The 20,608-nt window shown below is 30.6% G+C and overlaps 1 protein-coding gene and 2 long non-coding RNA genes across 5 annotated transcripts in view; 1 reads left to right on the top strand and 2 right to left on the bottom strand.

Moving 5' to 3' along the window:
* The window catches only part of LOC149058820 (uncharacterized), a 46,050-nt gene extending 39,369 nt beyond the window's left edge, over nt 1–6,681 (top strand). The window contains exon 3 of the long non-coding RNA XR_016190118.1: nt 6,475–6,681. This is a non-coding gene — a long non-coding RNA (uncharacterized LOC149058820). The remainder of the gene's footprint in view (nt 1–6,474) is intronic.
* Nucleotides 1–17,564, bottom strand: part of LOC107162301 (uncharacterized) — a 33,726-nt gene extending 16,162 nt beyond the window's left edge. For 2 of the 3 annotated variants that reach the window (XR_016190115.1, XR_016190117.1), the window contains exon 1: nt 17,009–17,534. This is a non-coding gene — a long non-coding RNA (uncharacterized LOC107162301). Of the gene's footprint in view, nt 1–17,008 lie in introns of all 3 variants that reach the window. The other variant, XR_016190116.1, reaches the window with a different exon arrangement.
* Nucleotides 17,565–18,284: 720 nt separating this feature from the next.
* LOC149058819 (uncharacterized) lies at nt 18,285–19,461 on the bottom strand. Its single transcript, XM_089221408.1, has 2 exons — nt 19,261–19,461; nt 18,285–19,186 (listed from the first exon to the last, which is right to left on the bottom strand). Exons 1-2 carry the CDS (start codon nt 19,383–19,385, stop codon nt 18,898–18,900), a joined length of 414 nt encoding a protein of 137 aa, XP_089077534.1. The 5' UTR covers nt 19,386–19,461; the 3' UTR covers nt 18,285–18,897.
* Nucleotides 19,462–20,608: the final 1,147 nt, after the last annotated feature.

Below are 20,608 nucleotides of genomic sequence, written 5' to 3'. Positions count from 1 at the left end.
AATATTGTATTAAATTATCATAATGTATTGCAATACGGGTTTCTGTTATTTACTTTTTTTTTTATCTTATTATCATTTTAACGACGCGTCCGCTGTGTTACGTCCGGGACATCAAAGTCCGGAAACGAAAAGGAAAAATATCAGAAAACGCCGCCGTCAAAAGAATATTATATTACATTATGTATTTGCGCTGTCGGAAACGATATATATACGTGTATATAAAACCTAAGACTTTAGCCCTCCTCGGTACACACGACACGGACGTTAGCTTTTGTCGGTCCGGAACTCGCATGTGCAACGATCTAACATCCACAAACACACACACATATAAAGACCGACACACACACACGTGTCTGTTTGTGTTCCATATAAGTAGCCATACACATACAACAGTCGACGATCGTTCTTGGCTCCAGTCGGTCGGCATCTTATAATCGCCTCCGTCGCCACACACCACCACCACCTTCTCTATTCGACACGCCACACACACACACACACACATTGCCACCACGCCGGATCTCGTACACAATACACGTGCACACACACACGTACACACAACATGACTATTATACATGTGTGAACGTGGAATGCCGCTGCCGCCATGATGGCCGACGACTACGACGGGGATGGCGGCGACCGTATACAACACAATAATAATAATAATAATAATGGGTATATATATATTATATTATATAAATGCGTACTGCAGCAATGTCGAGAGCGACAGAGTAAAAGGGAGTGTGAGAGAGAGAGAGAGATAAAGGGAAAGAGAGAAAGATATGTATTGAGAGAGATAGAAACAAAAAACACACCCCGTTTCCTCACGCTTATTATTATTATTATTACTATCCCTTAACGCGTGCACCATGATATAATATTATACAATATCATAATATAATATGATGTCTTGAACGAATTTCTCGTAGTGTCTGAAATTTGGTTGACCGGCGATTTCAACTATAATGTATACCTATATATATACTTGTATATGATCTGTAACTATGTAAGTAAAATTATTTACGCATATATATATATATGGCTATTCACATTCCTCCGAAGTTTGCGCTTTTACTAAACCTTATACCTAACATTATATTTAACATTATGTTCACAGCAAAATATATACTTACTGCATATTAAATAACGCACAATGCTGCTATAACTTTACCTAACATAGATAAGTTTATATTTTAAGAATAATATTATTCTATATAGAGTATAGGTACTTAATGTTTTCCATGGTTTCGATTTATACACAAAGCCGGATTGACGATATATAGATAGAGACCGATTTATTTGGCATACGATGTTATGTCAAAACTGTATTGTAACAACGTTGAAAATATATTTAAATTCACGTAGATATCTATATTATAGTTATTTACTAGATAAAAAATAATACTTATTTGCAATATTGTATGATGCAATTATAGGTATTTAATTCCAACTGATTTTTTACGTCATTTTTTGATTCGACAGTATAAAATGAAATATTATGAATTATGATATATTATATTACATATAAAACCTACATATGCCACATAAATCTATATACATAAATCGTATATATAATAAATTCTATTAATTATTTAACTTGGCAGAACATTTCACAGCGTTAATAGTTTTATTACCGGTGCACTGATATATACATACGAATAATACATTAATTTGTATATACTACATACCAAATCAATTATAGATAGAAATAAAATTATTTTGTAATTTGTTGTAGGTACATAAATATAGGTATCTATTTTGTGTAGCGTATAAGTATTTAAAGAAGCTTATTAACATAGATCATTTACCTCGAAAATTAAAAAAAAATTAAATCTTACTTGCACCTAAGAATATATACCTGCGTGGATACGTCATATATTTTCGTGATGCTACAGGAGAACATGTTTTCTAACATTCTAATAACTTAATGCCATCATATAATATATATAGGTATATACATATATAAGATATTATCACGCACGTATAATAAACTGCAGCTAATACATGCATATTATTAATATAATATTATGCAATAATAATTTTTACTCTGTCCGAACCTACCAATATTTTAATATAATTCTCACACACCCGCAATGCTTTCGCGTAAAATATATTAAATTATCATTTGCTGGCGCGAAAGGTTATGCGTCCATACACGTCATCCGAGATAATAATTTGAAGCCATTGCTCAGAGACCTCGAGCAATATTATTTTTATTATAGTAAGCGCAGCATCTTCCGATAATAATCATTTTCGTTACGCAGACATATTTATCGCACATCATAACAAAAATGTGTTCTCAGTGGCTATATAGCTATATGTGTATCATGTACAATAATTTACATACATAAAATCTAAAAAGTTAAGGATTTTAAGTGAACGATAGAATAGTTGTTTACGCCATCGGCACATTCATTCCACATTTTCCCCAAAATAATTTTACCGACGATTATCTATCTATTTATTTATTAATTGTAGCTAACGGTTTTTGATTTTCGGAAAAGATTAGGTTACCGTTATTGTATTCGACTAACTTTAAATCTAACCATCTAGTTCATATCTTCGTATTTTATAATAATTTATGTCCGACGATTATTATTCGTGTCTTGTCGATTATCAACTCGGAGGAAAAACACAAAAAATACTCAATAATAAATTATATGGACACAAAAGTAAACTTATAACGAACAATATAATATATGGAGCATGTGCCATATGAATATATTGTACACTTATAATAGTAGATATTATATGCTACGGGTTAAGGGTTAAGGTATATATACCTACTATTATATTATATAATATTATACTTTGTGTTGTAGTGGTTTGGATCTAAATGTTTATGTTTTATAAAATATTTTAACGTACAAAGTTGAAGTGTAATATACCCACTACAAAGTACACGAAAGAATCTCGAGAGTCTTATAATTCTATACACATAATTTATTATGTAAACCTATATACCTCACGTCATGGTTACGGATCGAAAAGAGATTATATCGTCGATGCAGGTAATCCGTGTGTGTATACCAGCTATAATATGTGTGCTAGAGCTGGTGAACCTACATAATATAGTATTTTTTTTTTCGTCCAATAGCGGTCCGTGAAAACCGTGGTGATCGGGAATTCAAATTAAAAACTAAACTCCACCCAAACTGCACGCCGTGCAGGTATACATATATACGGAAATAATCGGTTTCGTGTCGTTCGGCATCGCGGCGGCTATTATTTTACAGATTAAGTACATAATATAATTTTCGTCATTGACGTTTACTGCAGCGTCGCGTTCCTATCTGTCTGTCCATCGGATTACTCTATAATATAATATACACATAGCAATACAACTGCAGCTATACGTGTTATGCGCAGGCTTTTGTTGTTTAATTTTTTTTTAATATGGGATCGTGTAGGTATATAATATTATATACGTATGAAGTACAAGTTTTTTAAATACGTATACGCGCACACGTTTAATTTATGCCATAATAATATGTAGGTATATATATACACCTATAGTCATCAGTATTTATTGACATAATTTATCGAAAACGATTTACATGCGAAACGTTCTGACAACTTTTTTTCGTTAATATAATGATCTGTATATTATAATAGTAATAATATGTATTCCAAATTTGAAATTACTTAATTCCTCGATCGATTCGATGACGTGCATATTTTTATACGCGTTTAATAATTTAATCGTTATAACATAATTACGCTAAATGCTTCTATTTTTTACGGGTCAAGTGTATATTACACGCCAACAATGTTTCATGTGATGCTTTTTTTTACTTACGAAAAAATCAATCAAAACCACTCACATTGTCACATTTGAGTATTAAACGATGTCTGGGTGTAATCATGATATTATATTATTATTATATATAGTTTAAAGACTATATTTTATTTACACGGAGATATTATAACCATTAAACGAATTTGTAGTGCGTTTTTTATATTGATAAAAAAATTATCAATACTAAAAAAAATCTCAAAAATCTCATGTTTTATTATTTTAATTACATTAAAAAATAAAACAACAATAGAAAATATTTTAATACAAATACATATAGGATTCATCACAATAACTCCATATAATGGGTTTTAAGACGCCTATTTTTCAGACGATTTTCAGACGACCTTTATTCCACAAGAATATTTTTTATAATTTATTATTATATTGAATTAAACGAAAAAATAACCAAATCGCATCGTCACTGCAGTGTTTGTGGTATACCGTCATAGGTTTGTAAGTACATATATTTTAACAGTCATGATGAATATTTATTATTTTCCTTGACCTATTAGTTCATTTTATTGTAATGTCGAACATACTTTACAGTTGTTTTCTTTTTCTTTTTCTAACAACAACTATTTTCTGCGTGTCCATCATTCGTGATTTATTTCTCAACACGATATTTTTTCACCGTGTCCGTTTAGGTACAGTGCGAAACATTTTGTTATGCGCGATTATATTTTATAACATAATGACATGCGCACAATGGCCACAGTATGATCAGTACGCCATGCGTATTGCATAGTATTATAAGTTATACCTATTATTCTTTCCACCGATAATTTAGCAGATGAGCGTTGCCAAGGTCGCGTTTCAAGGGTAGTTTAAATAATTATAGTGATAATAGCCGTGAAAACTTGATAATTATCAAATGTATTTCGTTGATTATTATTTTAATAAATATGTGATTATAAAAATAGGTATATTATATTAATTTAAATCAAGAATTTAATAAATTCGAACAATTTTTACAAACTATTTAATGTTGATGCATTAAATCAATTGATGATTGTCATAATTTTCAAATAATATATTATCATAGGCCCCTCCATACATTAAAGTTTTTGCACTGGTACCCTTTTTACACAATGTTAAATCATTTTAAACGTATTCATTAAAAATTAGATTTAGGTACATCAACGTTTTCCAAAGAGTCAATAAATTTTAATGTTCAAGTAAAAGGTCTCATTTGAAAAAAAGAAGCAGATACTAATCGCCCCTTTAATGGTATATATACTTAAAAACAATAAAATGCATTAGGTATTAAAAACAAAAAAAATGGGGTGAGCATGCTTGGGTGTATGAATCAACCTTTATCTGGTATAATTATTAAAATTGAGAGATCGTGGTAATACATTTTACTGTACATCAACAAGAGTAATAAAAATCATATCACATTCGCTGGTTTAGCAGCAGTTTATAACTTTGTACCTATACCTACTGGCCGCAGTGCGTAAAGTAGGTACAGTATCGTACTATGTCAATATTATATTCGATAATCGCGTTGGTATATATGTTTGGCGTCGCATCAGGGTATTACCATACCTATAATTAATATAATAATACTAATTTTCATATAATATAATATTTAGTGTGTAAACTTAAATTCCATGAAAATGAACCATCGATAGATAAAGGTACACTTGTAAGGTATCGGTCGGCGTCTTTGACCCGAGTATGTCTCTGATATCATTCTGGAGCCGGAGCAGGAGCTCCTCCCAGATGATTTATCAAAGAATTTAGGCTTCTTCGTCGAAGCAGTAACTAGCATTTGGCAGGTTGGTAGAGACGATACTCGGGCAAAAATATGAGGCTGCAGAGCGCGTCAGGCAGGAGTGAGGTGGGCATGGTAGGGTTAAAGTGCAGTTGCTTTGTGTGGGCTGAAGGCTAGCTTTTCTGTCTTGTAGTTAGAGGACCCCACTTTTGCAAAAATTGCTATGTTGGCGAGTAAACGATAAATGGACAGTATTGTGATGAACTGCAGTTCCCAACTATTCCTGGTTTTTCGAACAGGAAAAAAATGGTACTCTTGTAAGGAGTTAAAGATGAAAGTCGTGCGTTCAGGAACAATCTGCAGTCTCCGAAAACATGATATTTTATGATATTATATTATACATCTAATAAATAGGGACCGTGAAATATGCGTCAAACGTTTACATGAATACAATCTATAGCTACTATATACCTACTATGCCTGCAAGTCGTAGTGGTATTGGGAATCGTATTTTTTTCTTCAAAAAACCTATACTAAAACTCAGTGGCGCATTAGGCGTGTCTCCGCGTGACTTACAGCCGCGTGGCCGCATTTATAATATTATCATATTACTTTACATACCGCCGAATATTTGTGTGAACGTATAAGCCACGTGCTATACATAATATATATTATATCCACACACGAACCAGTTGTAAACCACACAGAATTGGTTTCAATAAACCATATGATGTATATATATATATGCATACGTATCATGTATATATTTTTATTGTTATACGAGTAATATATGTTATACAACATTCCCATATGCAATATACGCATAACATAGGTATTACATTATATTTTGTATATAATACATATAGCCATTACGGTCCGGTGGCTTCTGACCGTATCGCCACCACAATTTTTCTTCTGATTTTTACTACTCAAAATTTACTCCTTTGAATTTTTATTTTTATAGGTACATTAAAATTCTCAAAAAAAACAAAAATATCTGCTTGATAATTAAATTGAAAAAGGGATTTCTATTTGAAAAATGGACGTTTCTACTGTCACAGGAGCATCCTTAAATGGTACAAAACTCTCATTGATTCAAAAATATGGTTTCCAAGTGTATTCGAAACGAAGCTCAGAATTTAAATATTTACTTAAATTAAGCATACGTACATAGGGTAATTGCACTTAAAAAATCACTCTAAATATATTATACATATAATTTTAGGTATATTAATATATATTTTTACGTTCGAGCTTATATAATATATGTATAACAATAATAAATATACTTGTATGCACAATATATAATTATAAATTATAATACATACATATGTGACTGATGTGCGTGGTGGACCATATATACGTAGGCGATCATTATCGTCGGGATGTCGACATCCGTTTTTTTCTACATTTTATTTATTATATATAAAATAAGTAAAAATACAAAATCTTCCAGACCTAATTAACGTAGGTTTTTTCCTTCCCTTCGCACATATACATGGTATTAACTCGTATAGTCGTATTATATTCCAAATATACATATATAAATTATAAATATATATATATTATAAATATATATATATATATATATATATATTAGAACAATGTATATATATTTGAAAAAAGGTCGTATAACGAACGAACGCCACGCCATTGCGCATATGTATACTTAAAATACAATGTATAATGTATATACATAATCCGTAAATTTCAAACCCTCCATTTATTTATAAATACCACAGCATATATACATATATTGTATAATGTAAGTTTATTATACTTATAGTCTCACGTTTTTAAAACCCTTCTAATTGGGATATATAATAGCATCGGGTACCTATATCGTAATATATACGTTATACCAAAATTCTCACACTCGTCGCGACAATTATAATATATATATATACATACGCATTTCGTATCCCTCTCGAGACATTTTTTGTCACTCGGTATAATAATATAGGTACGCCCCCACACGCAGCCGTCTACATACACAATAATATATTATATTATTCGAATTCGAAGTCAGCGTCATTAGATACGCCATCGCGTGGTTCCCTTTTTAATATTATTACTATATTTTTTTCGTCATTTCTAAAATTTAAAAACTTATTCCTAATATAAGCTATGTGGCTACCTGTGTATATGTATATAGATGTATATAGATGGATAAATAGATACGGATCGCATATATATACATAAATATAGTCTCCGCGACTAAGACGATAGTGTAATATACATGTGAATATACATACATATATCTACATTGTGATAAAGTTTTGCGGCCTTTGGATTTATATATATATATAGTAAATAAATGACGAAAATCGATAAAACATACACAATATTATCATATTATGTATATGATACAATGTAATATGTATATAGAATACACAATAATAATAACACACGAGTATATGACTTTTGCGCATCACATAAACTATATGTATATGATATGACGGTCATGTATATTATATTATATGTACGCGCAGTCGAAACTTAAAATGTCGCAAAGACGGAGCGTGTGTATATAATATAAATAGTATACGACGATATTTATGTGCAAAGTTGTCCCGGAGAATATTGCAAACATCTCCGGAATTGATCGAATAAAAAATATAAGATGCCCGAACGCGTGCGAGCAGCACATATAAAGTCGGAAACTATTCGACGAGATAATAAGCGCCGATATAAAATGGCGGCGGATGTGTGTGCGTGTGTGCGCGACAAATTATATAGCTGAGCGTCGCTCAGTGTGGAAGTCGTTTGATTTGCTCCGAGCAAATATTATTATACCATGTGAACTCGGTGGCATTATATATCTATACATATAATGTACCAAATAGTTTCTCGTTGGTATTTATTTTTTATTTATTTTTTGCTCTTTACCGCCCTATATATACATTGTACATACATATAAAAATCATATATATATATATATATATATATGTACACGTCATGTATATATGTATATGTATACGACCGAGTTTTGGAGAGTGGTTTTCATTAGCTATACTTCCGAAATTATTATTCTATGGGTTTTTATAACGCATTGAGCCAGTGCAATAAATTCCGAATCTATCCGTCACTCTTCTTACTCACAAACACACACACCACGCGACCGCTCGCGTTTAAATATACACCTACCCCGTAGCACCAGTTAGATATCTAACATCCAATCCAATACTGTCTGTACATGGTTGTAATACTTAGGTACATGTATGTATCGGTAGTTTCGCGGAATATTTATCTATATGTACATTTTATATTACAGCTGTAACTACATGTACTAGCTGCACTTTAATACCTATATATATATTATGTGTACATAATATTAAGTATATACGCGATGAGTTTATATTGTGTATATTTACTATATTTACATCCAGTGATGTAGGTACATCAATAAATAATATATGTCGTCACAGTAAAAATAACCTTTTTTTTTTCATTGAAACTCCTTTAATTTATCGAAAAGTAGTAGGAACGGCGCCCCGCGTCCTGCAATTTATTTGATTTTTTTTTTTTTACTTTATTTTCTATATATACTTTATTAACTTTATTTCAAAATACTAAAATGTAGTAACTGCAGCCCTTATTAAGATAAATAATAGTTCTTGGTTAGTAATACTACTCGATTTAAATAACATTTAACTTTCTCCTTAGAAAATATTGGTCAACAAATTTAAGATATCAAATTATTGTATAATGTGTAATATTGTGTATTAGTTTATTTATGTTAAGGTAATTTGATTCACCTTGCATAGTATATAAATGTTTTCTTCTCATTTTAATATTTTATTTCAACTTTTTTTGTAAAAATGTATCATTTGTTTTATTTATTTTTTTTAAATCGTTAAGGATTTTGAATACATTTAAATTATATTTTCGGCTCAGATACGCCTGTCATATTTTTTTCTATAACTTTTAGCCTATAAAAAAAGGTCGTAAATTTCTCTGTAATCGCAAGTTCAAAACAGCTAGGCAGTATAAAACCAAAAATATGACAATAACAATGATATCGAAACAAAAAGGAAAACGCGCATTCGTGTCGTAAAAATATTTTCCAATTACAAAAATGATTGCAACCGTGCGATATAAATTCGAAAAAAGAATATAATAATATATGGCATATAATAATACGAATTTCCATCATCCTGTATATTGAATAGAGTTTTTACTTGTTTTCGCGTAAAAAAATTCACTCCACGCAAGATTGGAATAAATTAAAATTTTCGTATGAAATATTGTAAGTAACATATTATAAAAAAATACAATACATATAGGCTATAATATTTATATGTGTATTATACTGCCAATCGTTTTTGACATCGAGTCTTATACATAAAGGGTGACCTTCGATGGTATTTTCAAAAGTAATTCTCTTGTACAATATAATTTTAGATAAAATAATACTCATGTATTTTTATAAGTTTATTCAAACAATGATATAAAATAGACTTATGTAAATATTATAGAATTAAACTTCATGGAAATAATAAAAATTGTATATATTCCTATCGTATGCAGACTCACGAGGGTACCTAAAATATTTTGTATTTTCTATGTAAAGCTTGAGCGATCGCACAAGTGACATTCTAAAATGTGTTATACATTCGCAATACACGTTTACCAGTTCAAAAACTTAATTTATAATTTTCAAATCGTTAGGTTAGGTTAAAACAGTAAAACTAATTTGTACATTCCTATATAATATGTTCTCCAACTCGGATGCGTAAGTTACAAAAAAAAATCAAATGAAGTATGGTGCTCTTCGTAAATTAACAAAATATGCTATTCTCTTATATAGGTATAAGTATATAATACGTTTTTATCTAAAGACTCTCCATATAGTGGTATAAAACCAAATCTCTTCTAGATGAAGCATAATTTTATTATCATATAGGTAATATTTTCAAAATATCCATTCTAATCCTGCAAACCTTTGATTTTCATTAAACAATAATGTCATATAGGTACCGCAAACGAAAATAGCTATACATAGCTAGTAGTATGATTATATAAACTAACATACATATAATATGATATTTAACTATGTATGATTTTATGAATAAATTGATGATACTTAATGGTCACTCATTATTCAGAGCACTGTATACTATCGATAAATTTAAATATATTTCGCAAAATAATATACGGTTTTTTAAGTATCTACCATATTTTACAAATGGTTTGAATGATATTATTTTATAAACCCATTTCTTTCATCAACACGACAACAACCAATTATTGGTTGTATGTGGTACCAATGAAGCGAATTTTACAAAAATAAAACTATCGCTGATAGTATAAAACAAAACAGCAAAAAAATCAAAGTTTTTGGATGAATTAGTAACACAATATTTAAAACTATATCGTATAATTATAATAATATCACGTAAATTACGACATTTATCGTTCGTACGGTGAATATAGATAATTCGTTTGTATGGGGTAGTGCGTACCTAATGTAGTATTATAGTAGTATAGTGTTAGCAGCGAAGGAACTAAAAGAGCTTTTTTCGAGGGCCACATACAATACAATCAGATATCGTATAACCATTGAGTCTATTATACGTCAGTAGACAAATTAAATAAAAAACGAAATTGTATCGTAATAATTTTAATGCCTATATTTCTATTAATTTATTTTGTAACTGTACATCATATAATGCACTTTTTTAATCGGTGTCAATGAAATACATAACATATAATATGTATACCTATGGCAAAAATAAAACATAATTCTTATTATATAATAAGATGTCAGAATTAATTTTTAAAAGCCATTAATTATTAGATTACTTAACGAAATCTTAAATTTTAATATATTTGCAAATAGTGGACCATATAGAGCTATCGTAACGATATCAGGACCATATATTATAATACTTTAAAAATAAAAGCTTACGATTCGCACTTTTATAGAACTTTAAAAATGCATTATATATTTATTCATCATATGTTTATCGTATGCTCTTTAACGGTCATATTATAAATATTATATATTACTGATTGCAAACAACTATACTGCATTTTTATATATGTACAGTATTTAAATTTATGATTGGATAATATCATTTGTATCCGATGATGTAATTCAGTTAGTTATTATTATTTTTAAATTTACTTAACTTTTTTATATAAAAAAATCAATATTCATAATTATTAAAAATTTAAACATATAACAATATGTACTAATACAAAAATAATATGCGTAATATTGACAACAAATTTAATATTATATGAAATTGGTTATACTTATATAATAATCAATCACAGTAAATATAATTTTCTGGATAAATTTTTCTTAGTCCATTAATGATTACCTTATTTTTGCACCTGCACTTTTATCCTGCCGTATTCAAAAAAATGGAGGTGCATCTGAGTATATTTTATGATTTAAAAAAAAAAAGACAATTAAGGAAATGGGCTGAACGATTTCACGCGATGCACCTAAACCTTAGTCAGGCCATGCCTAGGTAGGTATATCAATATACATATTATGGCAAAAGACGCATAAAGTATAAAATATGTCGTAGGTGCATATTTTAATAACGCGTTTAAATGCACGGCAGCCATCATATTATATTCTCTAGTCGGTTTCACAATTTCTCTCGGGGCGGGAAAAAGAGATAAAATTATACTTAAAGCATAGTAGTCTACGATGTGATAATAAAATGTATTAGATATTTATATAAATTATGATATACGCGCTGCATATAAGCATCGTTTGGCGGGGTAGCTGTACATATTATTATATTTTCGTATATATTTACCTACACATAATGTGTATGCAGAAATCGTGGATTTGCACAATGTAATATAATAATACATATATTATATGATATAATATGCATTATACGCGCGCGCTACAATGTATATGAGAGTTATTTCACACGCGTTTCGTGGTAATTCGAATGTTTTTTTCTGGTCGTTTGCGTTGTATTTTATTGTCACGTGATATATTAAACATAATAAGCGACAATTTTATCCGTTATTATGTGTGTAATAATGTGTTCCTCGATTCAGTAGCCAGTGCCCGTTCGAGTATATACATAATATATATTATGATAAATAATATACATGCAGACGTCTTTAAACGCCTTGCGTTACACACAAACGTACAAAACGTTGTATACCGTTGTGAGGAAATTTTTTTCTTCTTGCTCAGCAAAAAATACATTGTACAACATGTCTTACACGTGTACACCATCACATTATACATAGATACCTTCTGTTCCAATGTAATATTTTATTATTGTACGCAATGTGCGCGTTATTATAATAATAGGTAGGTATATATTGTATTGTAATGAGTGAATGCTCGTGCACAAGACCGTAAACCGAGATGTTCTAGCGGGGGATGAGAGAGCGAAAGACCGAACGGCGCGGGAAAATCGTTTTCGGCGACCGAATGCAAAAAATATTGTTCATACGGTGAATAACATACAATATGATATAATATATTATTAAAACTCCTATAGGTATAGCTATATATATATTGTGTGCGGTATACGTTTCATACCACTGCGTCAATCTATATATAGTATATTATTATGATACATATATTATATTATATTCGAGTATAATGTGCTCGTCGATCGATTACTTCTGGCAGAATAAGTTCAGTAAGCGGTCTGCGTATATGTATATTGTATATACTAGATACACCACATCAAGTGACAGCACAACCGAATTTGATATACTGCCTTACACTGGATAATTGTCACACTGAATAACTTAAGGATCTAACTTAGGATATCTATCATGGGTACGCGGGTTGAAGAGTATTTTCTATCCCGTGAATAAAATTTGTTCCACCCGCCACTGATTAAATCACACCACATCGCGTACATAATATAGGTACGCCTTGATGAAAACAAAAATCTCGAAATCGTTCCACGTTTAACAATGACCAAAGTAAATACCATTGAAAGCGGAACGGGGAATTAGGGCATCCACAGCAGTTGTTATAACTATATACACGCTTATCGATGCTATATTGTTTATATCATACTACACGATGAGTTCTATCAGTGAGGCACATTATTCGGTATGTATGTATGTATGTATGTATGTATGTATGTATGTATGTATGTATGTATGTATGTATGTATGTATGTATGTATGTATGAGATTAAAAAAATAAATAAAAACAATATAAATTATATAGGTCGAAATAATTCGAAAGATTCTTTTCATTTTAAACTGTTATTGCTCGTTATTCCGTGCACTAGCGAACGACTAATTTAATATCGTCATAATAATAATATAATATGTTACGACAAGTCGATGTCGCCCGATGACGTTAATTTTAGCTAAAACGCCTAAAACCGATGGAACGAGACAACGGTTTTACGACGAAAATTAGTTAAGTACGACGATATAATAATTATATTGTGCACATAATATATACATACCTATACTAATATAATACACGAATACGAATACGTCGGCGGTGGTCGAACGATATTTGGACGTTAAAATATTTGTTTTTGACGTATATTATTTGACCCGAAATAGGTAGCTGTGTACACTGTACACATATCTTCTGTTTGTATATTATATATATTTAAGTATATAGGCACACTGCGTAAACTAATATGTGGACAGCGGCATAACGGTATAGAAAGAAAAATAAATAATAATAACAAATACAATAAATTACTACCCGCGTTCGACTTTTGGCTCAGGTTGTGAAACGCGTAATTGATTTTCATATTTCGGTTTAAAAAAACATTTTAGTCCGTAATATCAAGTATATATATATATATGTATAGATTTCTGGGACACTATAATAATATGCGTGGACCGACATGTATGCATAATACATGGTGCATACAGCTGCACATTCCTAAACACGAACAAATATAGAATAAATATTGCGCGACATCGATTATAGTATAATATAATAATATTATATAATATATAATATGACTATATTATGTATTCGTTATTATGTATATAGTGGTGTATAAATTCAAATAGCGAATTATTCGATTTTTATTCAACGGGATCATTGCCAATACCGTATTATTGTTAGTCCTATCAAAATATATAGTTCAATTTCAATTGAAGTTAACAATATTTTTACCATTTATAGACTATAGTTTCTCATAAAAATATAAAATATAGAGACACACCACTTAAACCTAATTATTAGCAGTTTAGCACAGTAACACCATTTTCAAAAATTAAAATAATTATTAAATATTCTGCCGTAAATAAAAATAAATTTATTCGAATATACGTGCGCTACGTAAGTATAGCACCTGCATAATGTTGATAAATTATCACACTTTTTGAACGGATTTGTATAATATGATATTAGAAAATAGAAATATTATTTTATCAAAGAAATTAATAGTAAATAAGGTACCTATAGGCTATAATACAATCTTATTACGTTTATTTGCATATAGTTTCGGACTATATCGAATCACGTGCATAAAAGAAAATAGCAAGAACATAACACGCTTACCTAATATATAAAACAGTTGACAATGGTTTTCCTTGGCGTTCTATATATTATAATAGAATAATATAATACAGCCGAAAAAATAAAAAAGTGATTAATACGTTTTGTTTTACTAAAAGAGCATGTTTGCTTGTAATAATTAATTTTGTGAACTTGCGGTCGAACAGGAATGTACCTACCAACATACTATACATATAAAAGTTGTAGATAAAACATTTTAATCATAACCGGAAAGTTTAAAACACGCGGGGGATATGCTAATGAAAAATGGCGTTTTATCGGGAACGCCATTGCAATCTATACAGCGGTATGTATGCATATTATATTGCATAATAATTGTATAAAGTATGGCTATTGGACGGCAAAAAAAAATATGTAATAATATTAAAATATATAATACACATAATATACTAATAAAGCACAGCTGTACAGTATTATATAATACACATAATAATATACATTCCTATAAATTGCTCAGCGCGGAGTCGTGAAAACGACGACCGAGAAAAAAAACAATAAATAACGCAATCGCGTTAAAAGCGGTTGCGCCCTTTTTTTATATTCCTATTTTTGTATTCAAATCCCTCGCGAGAAATCTTTTTTTCCCTCGCTCGGAATTTACATAAAACAGCAGTTTTTGGTATTCACCGCGGCGGCGGCCATCAGCGACACACACGTCAGTGCGCCGTACACGCCGTAAATATATATTATAATATGTGTGGGTGGAGTGGTGGTGCAGGGGTGGCGTACAGTGCTGAATACAGAATATACCCTTTATATATATATATATATATATACATGTATACGGCCTCCCACGCGAAACATTTACTAAGCACGTATTATTCCCTTGCATTTCCTTCCGGCGATTTCCCACGCGGGAATTTCTCGTGTTTTCCTTTTTCCTATACCCTACCCTCTCTTTCTCTATATATATAATATTATCACCGCAGTCGGATAACAATAATATTATATATATTTTAGTCGTTCCCGACCCCATTTCTATGCTAATTGCTTCTCTGATAGGATACGCGGCGGCGGATTTTCTGGTTTCCCCTCCCTCGCGCTCGAGACCAATGTCATTGGAACTGTGGCGGATTTCGTATATATATATATATATACATTTATATGTATAGATGAAGGTACCTGTCGCAGCTTCGCGTCGCCGTCGATAAATAAGGAAATTCTTCGACCCGTCGTGGCGACCCGCAGAGTCGAACGATTATTCTCATCTGTCCGGGATTAAAATCGGAAATATATTATACTATATATATATACGTATAATATATCGGTTTAATATGTATATTATGTGCACGCCGTTTCACGTGATAATAATTTGAATATAAATGAACGAATTATGTACGCGGCGCAGTGAATATACTCGCTTAAATTACAAATTATATCCCGTCATTGATTATAGAAAATAAAATACTAAAACACTGCGTAAAACGACTGTGCATCGAACAGCCCGCGCATCATCAGATCTCTTTCCAGTCGACGGACGTAATATAATAATGTATTGAGAAATCAAAACTAAAACAAAACATACTCAAAGCTTACCCACACCCGCCATTATAATATATTGTGCTCACAAATATAGGTTTATCAAAATTAGTATAAAAAAAAAGAAAAAGAATTGTACATAATATATTTTACACCCCCCTTTATAGAAAAGTCTCCTCATAATATTATTAACTTGTAATTATTACTTTTAGGCTAATGACCTGGGATGTTGAAGCCTTTTATTCCAATAAAAAAATATATATATATTGTGAAATGTGTGTGTACGATGGTTTATGATATTAGGTACCTATTATATATGTATTCTTTAGTATTTATTGTTAGTTTATTACGCTCCCGATTTGTTCGACTCGCTCGGGACCAATGTTTACCAAGGCGGCACGAAAAACGCGAGCAAACAGAGTGCCGCGTGCAAACACGAGTAAATCATAAATTATACGGTTTTCGGTATATGGTAACGTAATTGTTATAACAATAATATATCATTTACATGTCATACCTGCGTTGTGTGTCTACTACCGTGCTGGCCGTCGGTCGTCTATGTTAATACATCGCATCATGCATATATTAACACACAAATACTGCGCGCGTACCTATACAGTAGTAACGGTCTCCTGATGTGTGTGTGTGTGTGTGTGCACGTAATTAGTCTGTGCGTGTGCGTCGAAAGGCATTATCACCTACGTACGACGTGGTTATTATATATTATGCGGTACCACAAGACCCAAATTTAAGATCGGAATTAATTTTTTTCAAAATATAATTTTACTGCTGCGACGGCATTATGGAACGCACTTATTGATTTAGTAACGCAGGGTATAATACGACGAAGATGTACTAAAACTACACGGAGTTTCATAAACCTGAGCGAGACTTAACGGTGTGATAGAAATACGATTTTCCCTTGCAAGTATCGGACGCGAGAGACAGACTTGTAGTAATAAGTTGAGTTGACGAAACGAAATAAGACAAAATGAATGTAATTTAATTTTACTTACTCGCAGATCGCACTTGGTCCGAGTACTCTGTCGTTCGGACGTTGACTGAACACGTACCATTTCGGTTCTTATATTCGGGGTGACGATATTACAGTATATATTTATACCTATGTCATATATATTATATATATTATGGAATATTCATATTTTTTGCTCCTCCGATCGTCCGCAAATACCGTTATTGTATAATACGACTAGAACCGAGACTTGGGAAAAAAGTTTTTTTTCTCCGCCGTTCGGTTTTGTTGTCGAAAACAATTCGGTTTTTTTCTCCTGAAAACGTATAACACCTAACGGGATCGTTCGGTGTGTTTGTACATACGGTTCATTTTATAGTCTTGTTTTGAGCATAACATAGATTTTTTTCATTATTTTTTTTTTTTTTTTTTTGCTGTTGTTTTGTTTGTATGATAGTCGTGTGATGTCCAGAAAAAACTCACGCACCCTTTTGGCTATATATATTTTTACTCGTTCGTATAATATATAGGTACCGCGTTACCACACTATAATAGTGGCCACATGCCAATGATGTAGTAGAATTTGAAAGGAATGGGAATTATAATAGAAAATTGTAAATTTAATAAGGTAATTACTCTCTCTCTCTCTCTCATTCTCTCATTCTCTTTTTACTGTAAATTTATAACATACGCAATATGCATACTATTTGGTTAGTGCGAGGGCGTTGCTCACGATGAGTGTCAAGTTGTGGATATAACTTTTATGACGTGTTTCCAAATAATAAGTTTCTCGAACTACTCATTACACGTGTGGGCTGGAACCCGATTGAGCACAGTTTACCTTTTTCATTACCCTATTGAGCATAGATACAATTAAACAATAGAAATCCAAAATATAACACGATTGAGCATAGAAATACGTACAACGTTGCCATTTCACACAGAAAAATAAAAATTTAAAAAAAAAATTGAAATTTTTACAGGAATTATTTTATAATAATGATCAAGCTATTAATTAGTGTATAAAAATATAAAATTAAATTATTTTACAAATATATACAATATACATAATTTATGTCCAATACAGATTAGTCTTAAAGTTAATAATAAAATAATAATTACATAATATAATAAACAATAGTTCATTTTTTTATAAATATATATAATATAATTCAAGTCCTATACGGATTAGTCTAAAAGTTAATTTACCTATTGATGTAATAAATTGAGTATAATTTTTTTTTAAATAAAAGTGTGTGTAAAAAAACGTTAATAATAAAATAATAAATAAAAGTTCATTTGTTCTATAAATATATATATATAATTCATCTCCTATACAAAAAAAAGTTAAAGTTAAAAGTCTTAAAGTTAATTTATATATTTAATTTGAATATTTTTATTATGCTATACAATATGTATTATGTGTCAACGTTTTAAAGTGGTATCCCTAAATACTTATTTCCCACTTTTAATAAATATTTTAGTAAATCTTTAGAACATTTATTTCTTAAATATTCATCGTAAGCCATTATAGTTGCATTAATTTTTTGCATTTCAATAAAACTCATACTTTTATAACTGTCGGTTTCAATTGACCGAATTTTTGTCATCGTTTCAGCTTGCGTTTCTTGTAAAACTATAATTACCAAGTGTATGTGTGGGTGAGACTTATAAAATTGTGAATTGTAAGTTCTATGAAAACTTTCAACAGCGTTTGTTGTTCTAAAAAAAAACATTTCATAGAAATTAAATTGACATTTTTTTTATATTTAATAATTAGACTTTGGATGATCTACCTTGGATCAAACATAGGTTCTTTAGCCCATATATTTGGGGGAAATGAAGATTCATCATCTATATAATTATTGAAAACATAATCGCTAAATTCTGAGCAGACTTCATCATTTGGGCAGACACTCATGAGTTCGACGAATGCATCGGCTACTTCATGACTAGGAAGAAAAGCTAATCCAAAAAAACTCTTAAGCCAATTTCCTAGTTCGGATTTTCACGTAATACTTGCCTTTCTAATTTATTAGGTGAATTTCCTACATGATTATGTTGTCCACTTGATTTAATAACGATATTTTTATCTGGCCCAGAATAAATCATAGCTGTACAATTATTTTTTGTGCACCGCCATTTTAATAACTCGCCTTTTTTAATTAATCCAATAAATCTGTACTTAAAAGCACCAACATTGGCTAATTCTTTTCCTCTCTCGGATAAAATAACTTTTATTTCACTAATGTCCATCGCGTTCTATGTATATAAAAAAAGTTATCTAAAACAAAACGGTGTAACGTACTAACGCGTAACGACGAACGACACTAACCACTAACGCCTGATAATATTGAGTCTAAGTTACTTATATTTTGCCATTTTGGCAATACAAAAGCCCACTTCTATATGACTATATTATATTATGTAGATAACAAATAATATCCAATCTTACAGTCGTACAGATAATCTTAATTGGCGTAATCGACAATGCATGAGTGTACCTATTTTGATTTTACGATTACGTCGATCCTAATTTCCTACACGACTCGTATATTATTTATCGATTAAACTCGTGCCGCTTTTCAAAATATGGGAAACCACGATTGAAAATAATCACCACGACTAGTAAAGCACACAGATTGACAAATATTTCCATTTCATAGTACTAGTATTTCAAAATACGCGTGTAGTCTAGCTGGTTGTAGTCGGACAAAAAAATTGGCAACGTTGCATTTATTTGACTGTGCTCAATCGGGTTGTTAAAAAATATGGACCGTGCTCAATCGGGTTTTTTCAAAATAGGGACTGTGCTCAATCGTGTTTCACCGCACGTGTGAACACTCAAGCGTAACATAATAGGGTGACGGAAACAAGGTCTAATCGTCTAATGGCATGGTTTCCGTAAAAAAAGTATTCTATTTTAAAGATAAATATATATCTTATATTATTATTCTTTAATCACCGTGCTTTAAGAATTTTCTAAAATTAGCTAATAAATATCAAAAACTAATAAGTATTAAAAGTATTTATTCTAATTGTTCTGTTCAGTCTGTTCAATATTATACCTATGTTTGATTCTATGCGAAACAATATGATTTTTTTCATAAGGTTATGGAAGTTTGAATGAAAAAATTAAGGTTT

The sequence above is a fragment of the Diuraphis noxia genome, unplaced genomic scaffold (assembly GCF_037042655.1).
Source record: "Diuraphis noxia isolate RWA-SAM2 unplaced genomic scaffold, SU_Dnox_SAM2 contig0002, whole genome shotgun sequence".
NCBI lineage: Eukaryota > Metazoa > Arthropoda > Insecta > Hemiptera > Aphididae > Diuraphis > Diuraphis noxia.
The sequence above is the reverse complement of the archived record's forward strand: the minus strand, read 5'-3'. Positions and strand labels throughout refer to the sequence as shown.